This window comes from Equus caballus, chromosome 7 (genome assembly GCF_041296265.1).
Source record: "Equus caballus isolate H_3958 breed thoroughbred chromosome 7, TB-T2T, whole genome shotgun sequence".
Classification (NCBI taxonomy): Eukaryota; Metazoa; Chordata; class Mammalia; order Perissodactyla; family Equidae; genus Equus; species Equus caballus.
Window position 1 is genome coordinate 77413961 of NC_091690.1, and position 12544 is coordinate 77426504.

The following is a 12544-nucleotide window of genomic DNA, read 5'->3' on the forward strand; positions in this document are numbered from 1 at the left end:
GAAAAGATAAACCAAATTGACAATTCCTTAGCCAGACTACCCAAGAAAAAAAGAGAGGAAGTCTCAAACAAATAAAATCAGAAATGAAAGAGGAGAAATTGCAGCAGATACAACAGAAATACAAAGGATTATAAGAGCATACTATGAAAAACTATACAGCAACAAATTGGATAACCTAGAAGAAATGGATAAATTCTTAGAATTATACAACCTCCTAGAAATGAATAAAGAAGAAATAGAGAATCTGAATAGGCCAACCACAAAGAAAGAAATTGAAACAGTAATAAAAAAAATCTCCCACAAAACAAAAGTCCAGGACCAGATGGTTTCTTTAGTGAATTCTACCAAATATTCAGAGAAGATTTAATACCTATCCTTCTCAAACCTTTCCAAAAAATTGAAGAGGATGGGACACTTCCCAACGCATTTTGTGAGGCCAACATTACCCTGATACCGAAACCAGACAAGGGAAACAGAGAAAAGGAAAAGTAAAGAACAGTGTTGCTGATGAACACAGAAATAAAAATCCTCAACAAAATATTAGCAAATCAAATACAACAATACATTAAAAGAATCATACACCACAATCAAGTGGGATTTAGTCCAGGGATGCAGGGATAGCTCAACATCCACAAATCAATCAATATGATACACTACATTAACAAAATGAAGAATAAATATCACTTTATCATTTCAATAGAAGCAGAAAAACCATCTGAAAGTGTTCAACACCCATTTATCGTGAAAACTCTTAATAAAAAGAGTATAGAAAGTAACTCAACATAATAAAGACCATATATAACAAACCCACAGCTGGCATCATTCTCAATGGTGAAAAACTGAAAGCTATTCCTCTAAGAATAGGAACACGACAAGGATATCCACTCTCACTATTCTTATTCAACATAGTATTAGAAGTCCTTGCCAGAGCAATTAGGCAAGAAAAAGATATAAAAGGGATCAAAATTGGAAAAGAAGAAGTAAAATGGTCCCTATTTGTGGATGACATGATTCTATATAAAGAAAACCCTAAAAATCCCACCAAAACTATTAGAAATAATCAATAAATACAGTAAATTTGCAGGGTACAAAGTCAACATACAAAATCAGTTTCATTTCTATAAACTTACAATGAATTAGCAGAAAGATAAATCAAGGATACAATCCAATTTACAATTACAACAAAAAGAATAAAATATCTAGGAATAAGTTTAGCCAAAGAGGTAAAAGACCTCTACACTGAAAACTGTTAAGATATTATTGAAAGAAATGGAAGAATGCATAAAGAAATGGAAAAATAGTCTTATAATCTATGCCCATGGATTATAAGAATAAACATAGCAAAAAATATCTGTATTACCTAAAGTAACCTAAAGAGTCAATGTAAACCAAATCAGAATTCCAGTGATATTTTTCATGGAAAGAGAACAAACAATCCTAAAGTTTATATGGTACAACAAAAGATTCTGAATAGCCAAAGCAATCCAGATAAAAAAGAACTAAGCTGGAGATGTCACACTTCCTGGGTCAAAATGTACTACAAAACTATAGTAACCCAAACAGCATGGTACTGGCAGAAAAACAGGCACACACAGATCAATGGAGCAGAATTGAAGGCCCAGAAATAAAACTAGACATCTATGGACAACTAATCTTGAATAAAGAAGCCAAGAAGATACAATGGAGAAAGGAAAGCCTCTTCAATAAATAGTGTTGGGAAAACTGGACAGCCACATGCAAAAGAATGAAAGTAGACCATTATCTTATCCCATAAACAAAAATTAACTCAAAATGGATTAGACCTGAATGTAAAACCTGAAACCATAAAACTCCTAGATGAAAACATAAGCAGTATGCCCTTTGACATCGGTCTTAGCAGTATCTTTTTGAATACTATCTCCTCAGGCAAGGGAAACAAAAGAAAAAATAAGCAAATGGAACTACATCAAACTCAAATGCTTCTGCGCAGCAAAGGAAACCATCAACAAAATGAAAAGACAATCTACTAACTGAGAGAAAATATTTGCAAGTCATACCTGACAAGGGTTAATATCCAAAATATATAAAAGAATCCATACAACTCAACAACAAGGAAATTAAAAATGTGAACACAAAATGGACAAAGGGTCTGAACATTTTTTCAAGGCAGAAATTCAGATAGCCAACAGGCGCATGAAAAGATGTTCAACATCACTAATTATTATGGAAATGCAAACCAAAACTACAAGGAGATATTGCCTCACATCTATCTGAATAGCTATTATTAAACAGAAGAGAATTAACAAGTGTTGAGGAGCATGTGGAGAAAAAGAAACCTCATACACTGCTATGGGAATGTAAATCGGTGCAGCCACAACGCAAAACAGTATGGAGTTTTTTCAAGAAATTAAGAATAGAACTACCACATGTTCCAGCTATTCCACTTAGGGGTATTTGTCTAAAGAACATTAAAACACTACCTCAAAAAGATATATGCACGGGCTGACATAGTGATGTAGTGGTTAAGTTTGCATGCTCTGCTTTGGCAGCCCAGGGTTCTCAGGTTTGAATCCTGGGTGCAGACACAACACCTCTTGTCAAGCCACACTGTAGCAACCTCCCACATAAAATAGAGAAAGATTGGCACAGATATTATCTCAGTAACAATCTTCCTCAACTGAAAACAGGAAGACTGGCAACAGATGTTAGATCATGGCCAATCTTCCTCACCAAAAAAAAATATATATATATATGCACCCCTATGTTCATTGCAGTATTATGCACAATGGCCAAGACCTGGAAGCAAACTAAGTGCCCATCAACAGATGAATGGATAAAGAAGGTGTGCCATATAAATAATGGAATACTATTCAGCCATATAAATATGAAATTGTGCCATTTGCAACAAGAAGGATGGACCTCGAGGGTATGAAGCTAAGTAAAATAATTCAGACAGAGAAAGACAATTACCATGTAATTTCACTCATATGTAGAAGATAAACAAGTAAATAATCACATAGATAGGGAGAACAGATTGGTGGTTACCAGAGGGGAAGGGGGTGGAGGGAGGGTGATGGGGTAAAGAGGCATATATGTATGGTGACAGATGGAAACTAGAATTTTGGTGGTGAACAGGATGCAGCCTATACAGAAATCAAAATATACTAATGTGCACATGAAATTTACATAATGTAAGCCAATGTGACCTCGATAAAATAAAATTAATTAATTAATTAATTTTAAAAAGGAATTAGGGATATGGCTACTATAAAGTGTTCTTAATTAAGGGATAATTCACATTTATTTTAAAAGTCATTGATTTATAATATATATCACAGTTAGCATGGTACCTAGCTCACTGTGAAGTTTTAGATAAGTAGCTTCTCCAGGGGATACACATATTACAGAAGAATTTTGAGATTTGCAGAAATAAATCTAAGATATTCACTGAACCACATAGAACCACCTGGAGAAGTTTCAAGTCTACCTCTAGATCCTGTCTAATTCATACAGAGCTGTGGAATTGTGTCCAACTTCTGTGAGGGAGATGTACTACAAAGAGCAAGGGTCACTACTATGCAAATCAAGACCATGAGTTGCTAGTAGCAATGCTCTGTGTTTTAACTTGCTGGAATCTCTGGATAATGGAAATCAAAAAAAAGAAAATTGGTGTATGTCTGATAGGATGTGGCTCATGTTTCTCATCCAAGTATAAAATAAAGCATACCCTGTTCATTTCAGGCAATTTTTTGTTAATGTTATTCTTTTGATTTGAGCTCTTTTAAATTCATTCATTAGCAACAAGCTAGGGGTCAGCCGGTCTTTCTTCTTGAGAGTTGATCCGTATTTGTGGCAATGGTAAGCTTGAATTATAGACCTTACTTGCACTAGATAAGGATAAAAGTTCTCATTTGCATTGACGTACAAACTAAAATATGTCTCTAAAAGGATCTTTAAAACACTATGTGATAAGTCTCTTTACATGACTCTCTTCACCTCTAGGTTTGAACTTTCCCTTGAAAAAGACTATAAAACTTTCAAAGACATAAAGTTACCACATTGTATAATGCCAAGTACCTTTTCAACATATATATTTGAGTAATAGAATAAGTTTTCACTATAAATTTACTCCAAAATTAGTGTATCACCTAGCCCATTGTTGCAATGGGCTAAATTTTGAGATAGATACAAATATTAAATTAAGTTAAAAAATCAAACACTCCAATTTATTTTTAAATAATATTTTAATTAAGGTAGAATAAACATGCAGAGGAGAACAAAAGTCATGACTACACAGCTTGATGAATTATCATGAAGAGAACACAAACCAGGACAAGAAATGCATTTTCTCAACATCTGAATCGCTCCACTTATGCCCCCTCCCCTTCAATAACCTGAAACTAACCATTCTTTCCACTTCTAGCTTCATCGATTAGTTATGCTTTTTTTGAACCTTATAAATGCCACCTTAGTAATTAAATTGCCTATAAATAATTTTGTTAATTCTTATACTGTAATGAATGACATTATCCATAATTTCTGAAATTACTATATGATTCTCATATTCTTTGTGGCTTCTTTTCTATTCTTTCCTTAGCAGCAATTTAGAGAAAAGTAAAGGATTGAAGCAATATTTCCCAATTACTACTTGAGTAATATAAATTGTTTCTGTTCATTTTACTTCTTCACAGCAGGTATTTATTCAAGATAAAGAAAGAGTGTACCAGTTAAAAACTTTGGTTCTGGGATCAGACAGACTGGGTTTTAAATCCTGAATTGGCCTTTTAATATTTGTAAGACTCTAAAACAATTATTCAGTCTCTTTGAACTTCATCACTAAAATGTGGATAATAATTTTCCCTTTTATCCAACTTGTTAGTATTGGTACATACTATAAATATGTTACAGTCTCCGAATTCTTCCTCATCTGCTTCTCTTACTACAAAGGTTGGCAGCACTGGCTGTCCCTGTCCCTCAGCCTGCTCTTCCTCCTGGCCATGGGAGCCAACACCACCCTTCTGATCACCATCTGGCTGGAGGCCTCTCTGCACGAGCCCATGTACTACCTGCTCAGCCTCCTCTCTCTCCTAGACATGGTGCTCTGCCTCACTGTCATCCCCAAGGTCCTGGCCATCTTCTGGTTTGACCTCAGGTCCATCAGCTTCTCAGTCTGCTTCCTCCAGATGTTCATCATAAACAGTTTCTTGACCATGGAGTCCTATATGTTCACGGTCACGGCCTACGAACACTATTCAGCCATCTGTCGCCCATTACAATATCCATCCATCATCTCTGACCAATTTGTGGCTCGGGCTGTCATATTTGTTGTGGCCCGCAATCACCTCTTTTTTCTTCCTGTTCCAATTCTTTCTGCCAGGCTCAGATACTGTGCAGAGAACATCATCAAGAACTGCATCTGCACTAACCTGTCTGTGCCCAAACTCTCCTGTGATGACATCAGCTTCAATCAGCTCTACCAGTTTGTGGTAGGTTGGACCACACTGGGCTCTGACTTCATCCTTATTGTTCTCTCCTACTCCTTTATCCTGAAAGCTGTGCTAAGGATCAAGGCTAAGGGTGCTGTGGCCAAGGCCCTGAGCACATGTGGTTCCCGCTTCATCCTCATCCTCTTCTTCAGCACAGTCCTGCTGGTTCTGGTCATCACTAACAAGAGAATTCTCCCTGATGTCCCCATCCTGCTCAACATCCTGCACCACCTCATCCCCCCAGCTCTGAACCCCATTGTTTATGGTGTGAGAACCAAGGAGATCAAGCAGGGAATCCAGAAGCTACTGTGAAGATTGTAAGAGGTAAAAAGGATCAGTTCCACCTTTGTAGTTGTTAATAAAAGTCAGGAATTATTTTTACATTGGAAATGAAATTTCACTATTTAATCCTGGAATGACTTCTGATTCTCCTTTTTCTTCATACCTCAGACAACAATGAAAACATTCTTCTGTGAATCCTTCTTTTTTATTGCTTCAAAGGAAGCACCCCTTTCCTAGATTCTGTGGTCACTTGGAAAATTTCCCTAACCAAATCCTTGACTGAAGGTCTTGCCAAGCCTTAGTCAAATGGAGCTGGATTAGAGTGGGAGTGTTTGACCACTAAAGAAACAAGCTTTATACTTAAAAAGATCTACCTGTTCCCTGGTTTGCAAAAGATATAGCTGTCGCTCTTGTCTCCTGTTTTAGTCATGGCTTTTGTGGTGTGAATGGTTGATTGGGCTGAAGTACAGATGCTTACCACAGAACTTTGGCTCTTGGGGTTGAACGCTTTACCTTGAACATCTCTGACACTTTTCTTTGACACCTGTGGCACATGTGCCATCTGCTGGCTCCTCAGATCCTCCTAGATCCTGTTTAGATTTTTCAGTCTATGCAACCTCTCTGGGTACAGCATTTCCTATTCACCTTTTTGGCTAAGATTCTTTCGTCAGTTTTGTTGTGGGTTTTTTTTTTTTTTTTTTTTTGTAATGGAGAATAACAACTCTTTAGGGTTTTTATGTGTGTGGGGGCAAGTTTGAAGTATTGTATGTTCTTTTCTTCATTATCTTCAACTTCATGACTTTATAATCTTCACTTTATCCCATATACTTGCCTATAAGGAATTTAGAACTTTCAATCAAATTTCAGACACGACCCCTATCCCACTCTGACCTTCCCTCCTAGGCACAGATCAGCTGTCCTATTCATTCCTTCTATTAGCCTGTTTGCTTCAGCTTCCATCCTGATACAGCTGTGGCTGATACAGCCGTGTACAGTTTTCCAGGCATGGAAGCTCTAGGGTTTGATTTTCACAGATTAGTGTGCTCCATTATTTTGCAATCCCCTTCTGAATGATGCCACACATTAATCCAGTATTTCCAAGCAATATTGGACAGTAGCAAACTTTCTCTTTTGAGGAAGAAAATTTTCAACGCCATCATTTTTCCAAGCATCATTTGAATAATTTTCCCAGTTAGACCTCCCTACTTTCTTTTATATTGAAACTTTGTTTGCTGAATGACTTGTATTCAAATTTAATATTTCTACAGTATTTTTTCCTTGTGTATCATTTTATTTTTTTCACTTTTAGTGAGATATAATTGACACATAACATTCTATTAGTTCAAGGTGTACAATGTAATGATTTTGTATATGTGTGTATTGCAAAATGATTACTACAACACATTTCATTAACATCCATCAACTCACATAGCTACAATTTTTGTCCTTGAGATGAGAGCTTTTTTTTTGGAGAATGTTTTTCTTTGACACCTTGCTGTCCTGTGCCTTTGGGAGGTATAAATGCCTCTGCATGCATGCATTTTTTAAATGCTGGGTTTTAAAACAGTTTTGTTTATGATCTATTACGTCACATTTCATAACATTGGTTTCATCAAGGTATCAAGAGATTGAGTTGGCTAAGTTCTCTTTTTCTTTCATCCCTTCTATTCTCTCTTTTACATGGAGTTACTATCCATTTAAGGTATCCATTGAATACCTATTTACCTACACATTTGCACTGAGAGGATTTTTATTGGCCCTAGATGAAGAAACTGATGCTCAGAGAATTAAAATGATTCCCAAGGTCAGAGCAATTGAGCCAGGATAAATCCATGTCACTTGGGTTCTTAAAGCCTGAACTCTTTCCACAAGACTATTGGTCCCAACCTTGCTGTGCAACAGGATAACCTGGTGAGTTACAAAACCACCCTTAAGTTACATCCCAAGCTTCTCATATCCCCAGCCCAATCTGGGTGTCTGGCACTTAGTAGGTACATTATAAATAGTAATTTGATGCTCATAAACTTATGGCAGGTAGGAAGCAATCTATGATGTTTGAATCATAGAATGATCATACACTTATAATCAAGTCTCAATATGGTTGTTGAAAGGAGATATGTCATTACTCTATGTATTACTACAACTTTTTAAAATCACTTTACTACTTTTATTATGTATTTATTTTATTTAAAAATTTTTCCAGTTTCATTGAGATATAATTGACATATAACATTGTATTAGTTTAAAGTATACAGCATAATGATTTGATATACATATATGGTGAAATGATTACCACAATAAATTTAGTTGACTTCTCTCACCTCATATAGTTACAATTTTTTTCTTGTAAGGACAAATTTTAAGATCTGCTGTCTTAGCAACCTTGAAATACACAATACAATATTGTTAGCTATAATTACCATGCTGTATATTACATCCCCAGAACTTATCATATAACTGGAAGTTTGTAGATTTTGACCACCTTTGCCCATTTCTGCCACCTCCTAGCCTCCCACTCTGGCAAGAACCAATCTGTTTTCTGTATCTGTGAGTTCAGTTTTTTTAGGTTCCATATGTAAATGAGATCATACAGTATTTGCCTTTCTCTGTCTGGCATATTTCACTTAGCATAATGCTCTCAAGGTCCATCTATGTTGTCACAAATGGCAGAAAGTCCTTCTTTCTCATGGCTGAATAATATTCCATTGCATATATATACCACATCTTCTCTATCCACTCACTCACTGATGGATACTTAGGTTGGTTCCACGTCTTCACTATTGTCAACAATGCTGCCATGAACAAGGGAGTGCAAATATCTCATTAGTATCTTGTTTTCATTTCCTTTGCATATATACCAAGAAGTGGAATTGCTGGATCATATGATAGTTCTATTTTTAAATTTTTGAAAGATCTCCATACCATTTTCTGTAGTGGCTGAACCAATTGACATTCCCACCAACAGTGCACAGGTATTCTCTTTTCTTCATATCTTTTCCAATACTTGTTATCCCTTGTCTTCTTGATGATAATCATTCTAAAAGGCTTGAGGTAATATCTCATTGTGGTTTTGATTTGTATTTCCTGATGATTAATAATTTTAAGCATCTTTTCATGTATCTATTGGCCATTTGTCTTCTTTGGAAAAATGTCTATTCAAGTTCTCTACCTATTTTATAATTGGATTGTTTGTTTTTTCTGTTATTAAATTGCATGATTTTTTATATATATTTTGGATATTAACCTCTTATCAGATATATGATTTGCAAATATTTTCTCTGATTCTGCGGCTTGCCTTTTCTTTTTGTTAATGTTTTTCTTTGCCATGCAGAAGCTTTCTGGCTAAATGTATCCCACTTGTTTATTATTGCTTTTGTTGTCTTCACTTTTCGTGTCAAATCCAAAAAATCATTGCCAAAACCAATACCAAGGAGCTTACCTCTCATGTTTCCTCCTAGGAGTTTTATGGTTTCAGCCCTTACTTTCAAGTCATTAATCTATTTTGAGTTGATTTTTGTTTATGGTGTAATACAGGGGTCTAGTCTCATTTGTTTGCACATGGCTGTCCAGCTTTCCCAACATCATTTATTGAAAAGGCTACATCATATCTGTGTAATATATCTGATGTAGGTAGATAGATAGATAGATAGACAGACAGACAGATAGATAGAGCCTCAGATGAGATTAGAGTCTTGGCCAATAACTTGATTTCAATCTGGGGAGACCCTGAAGCAGAAAACCAAACTATTCCAGGCCTGGACTTCTGACCTACAGAGCTAAGCTTCCAACTGAAACAACTAAAACACAAATCAGAAAATTAAACCCAAAGAAAGTAGAAGACAAGAAATAATACAAAGAAAGCAGAGCATGTTAAAACAGAACAAATATGTATAATAGAAAATAACAAAGCCAAAAGTTTTGTTTTGAAAATCAATAATAAAAAGGATAATCTTTTAGCAAAAATGAAAGAAAACACAAATTTAAATTATCTAGAATTTTAAAAACACTATTGAAATTAAAGATACTTTAAAAGATAGTAAAACTATAGTATGACAATTAATTTGACAATGATACAATACAAAAATTACTTGACAAACACTACTTTCCAAAAATGACAGAGAAAATATAGCAAAAATTTGCCTTGCTCCATATCTGTTAAAGACGATGAAATCATAATCAAAAAGGTTTCCAGAGAGAAGATTCTTGGCCCAGGTACCCACGTGATGAAAGCTTCTAAGAAAGCTTCTAAGAAAGAATACTTGAGTGAGAAATTCACTAGACTTTCAGTTTTTTCTCTGGCATTGATTAGCTATGACCCCATTCTCTCTCTTGAATTTTCTGAGTCTCATTTTCTATTAAATAAAATAGTAAGTAGTTTCTATTCTTGATACCCCAGAGTCCATTGCAGGGACTTGTCAAAATTATGAAATGATTTATAAAAGTGAGAATTTATCTCTTTTTATTCTATTCTGACCACTATTGTGTTGCTCGCATAAAGTGACCTTTTCTGAAGCCATCTTGATCAGTACAAAGCCCACATACAATCTCTCTCTCTTTCACACGCACACACACACACAATCCAAATGGAGTTGAATTGCTAACTATATTCTTGTACAGTTTTTCATCATCACATGGGGAACCATAATATATTGAACACCACCTCCAGAGGAACAATAAATTAGAATACTCATTGTCACTTCTTGTTTTATAGTTTTTCCTCTTCATTCTTCCATCCATATGTACAATGCAGATGGCATATGTCAAACACATCATACGCTGATGACTCCCAAATTTATATAATCAACCATGTCCTTTTCCTGAGGTTCAAGCATATATGTATAATTGTCTACTTAACATATCCACTAGATGTTAATTCTCTTTGGTAAATATCTAGGTGTGGAGTTGTTGAATAATAGTAAAGATGTATTGCGAACTTCATAAGAAATATGCCAAAGAGTTTTTCGAAGTAGTTGTACATTTCACATATGTACTTGCAATGCATGAGAGTTTCAGTTATTCCACATATTCTTCAATAAATTCTAATGGGAATCACTTTCTCTTTCACCATTCAAAGAGTATTAAATGGAATCACTTTGGGATATTAATTTTCATTTCCCTGATGACTAATGGTGGGGAAAACCTTTTCATCTGCTATTGAACATTTGTTTGTCTTCTATTAGAAGTGTCTCTTCAGTCTTTTTCCCTTTTTTAATTGGTTTGTCCCTATTCTTATTGTTAACTTTTAATTCTATTTCATTTTATTCTCATCACACTTGTCATTATCTGGGATAATTCTTTTTAAAGATTGGCACCTGAGCTAACACCTGTTGTCAGTGTTCCTTTTTTTTGCCTTCTTCCTGAAGCCCCCTAGTATGTAGTTGCATATTCTAGATATAGGTCCATCTGGTTGAGCTGGGATAATTTAGTTGTGTTTTGCATGCTTATTGTCTTTCTTCCTAATGTAGAATGTAAGCATTATGAATAAAAGAACAGTATTTTTTTTTTAAAGATTTTTTTTATTTTTTCCTTTTTCTCCCCAAAGCCCCCGGTACATAGTTGTATATTCTTCGTTGTGGGTTCTTCTAGTTGTGGCATGTGGGACACTGCCTCAGCGTGGTTTGATGAGCAGTGCCATGTCCGCGCCCAGGATTCGAACGAATGAAACACTGGGCCGCCTGCAGCAGAGCGCGCGAACTTAACCACTCGGCCACGGGGCCAGCCCCAAAAGAACAGTATTTTTAATCATCACCATATACTTTAGTTATGCCCATATCTAACACCACCTACAAAGTAAATGATAAATGTTAAATAAATATTTGAAACATTTATGTATCAGAAAAACTTAAAGGACCCAAGACATCCAGCCTTTCCAGTAGAAAAGCATTGTGTTCTTCTAAGAACTAAATTTTACCTGTCTAATTAAATGGATATCTTGTTATCATAACTTAAGTATATGCTGCAAACTCATTTCAATTATTTTAATATTTAATTTTTTATTTAATATTTTAGTTGTAAAAATGTTATTTCTTAGAATCTGAATGTTCACATTTGTATATTTAAAGGCTATAATAGACCTATAGAAAAAGTATTTTGATTTTGTTCACTCTACTCCTTCGAAATATGTTTAACATCCAGAAAATTCAATTTTGCTTTCATCCATTAACAATTTCTACTATTTGAGAACTTTCCTGCTGCACTATAGATTTTCATTTCTAAGACTTTGCTAAATGTCTCTTAGCCGGGAAAGTGAGTACTCCAAATGGAAATGAGTGTCAGAGTGATGTCACCACGGCTGTAGTTTTTAAGTAGCATAGCAGAAAATACATAAGAAAACCGCATTTATCACCAAGTGCATGTTCTGGGGGCTGTAACATGAGGGGCATGACTGGAAACAGCAGGCTGTGCTGACAGACATCCCAAGAAAGCTAAATTTCTTGGAAATTTCATCAATCTCTAGAGCTGTTAACAAAAGAGTTTATACAAAGTTATCAACACTGCAAGACTCAAAAGGAGTAGCTCTGCTGCTTTGTGCTAATTGCTGTGTTAAGCATTAGACATTGATCACTTGGGCTGAGATCCCTGTCTGTGAAGTATTAGCATGCTTCAAGCCAATCTAAAAGGATGCAACTAGGTTATTGTTTCAAAATATTGGGGCTACTAAAAAGTGGGTCTTGGCACATAGTCCCCATTTTTGCTAGCTGAATATTTTCATCAGGGGCAACTCTCATGCTCACTAAGTATTTGTATGAGAATAAGATTCTCAATAATTTCACTTCAGAACATAGCTAAATGAGCAG

At 35.3% G+C, this 12544-nt stretch overlaps 1 protein-coding gene across 1 annotated transcript; it reads left to right on the top strand.

Annotated features, from left to right (window-relative positions):
• Positions 1 to 4820: 4820 nt before the first annotated feature.
• On the top strand, positions 4821 to 5777 carry OR56A4F (olfactory receptor family 56 subfamily A member 4F). The gene has a single exon (NM_001391420.1). It carries the CDS (start codon positions 4821 to 4823, stop codon positions 5775 to 5777), a length of 957 nt encoding a protein of 318 aa, NP_001378349.1.
• Positions 5778 to 12544: the final 6767 nt, after the last annotated feature.

Excerpts from the sequence above, each read along its gene's own strand:
- OR56A4F (NM_001391420.1), top strand. The coding sequence starts at position 4,821 with ATGTGGATAATAATTTTCCCTTTTATCCAACTTGTTAGTATTGGTACA.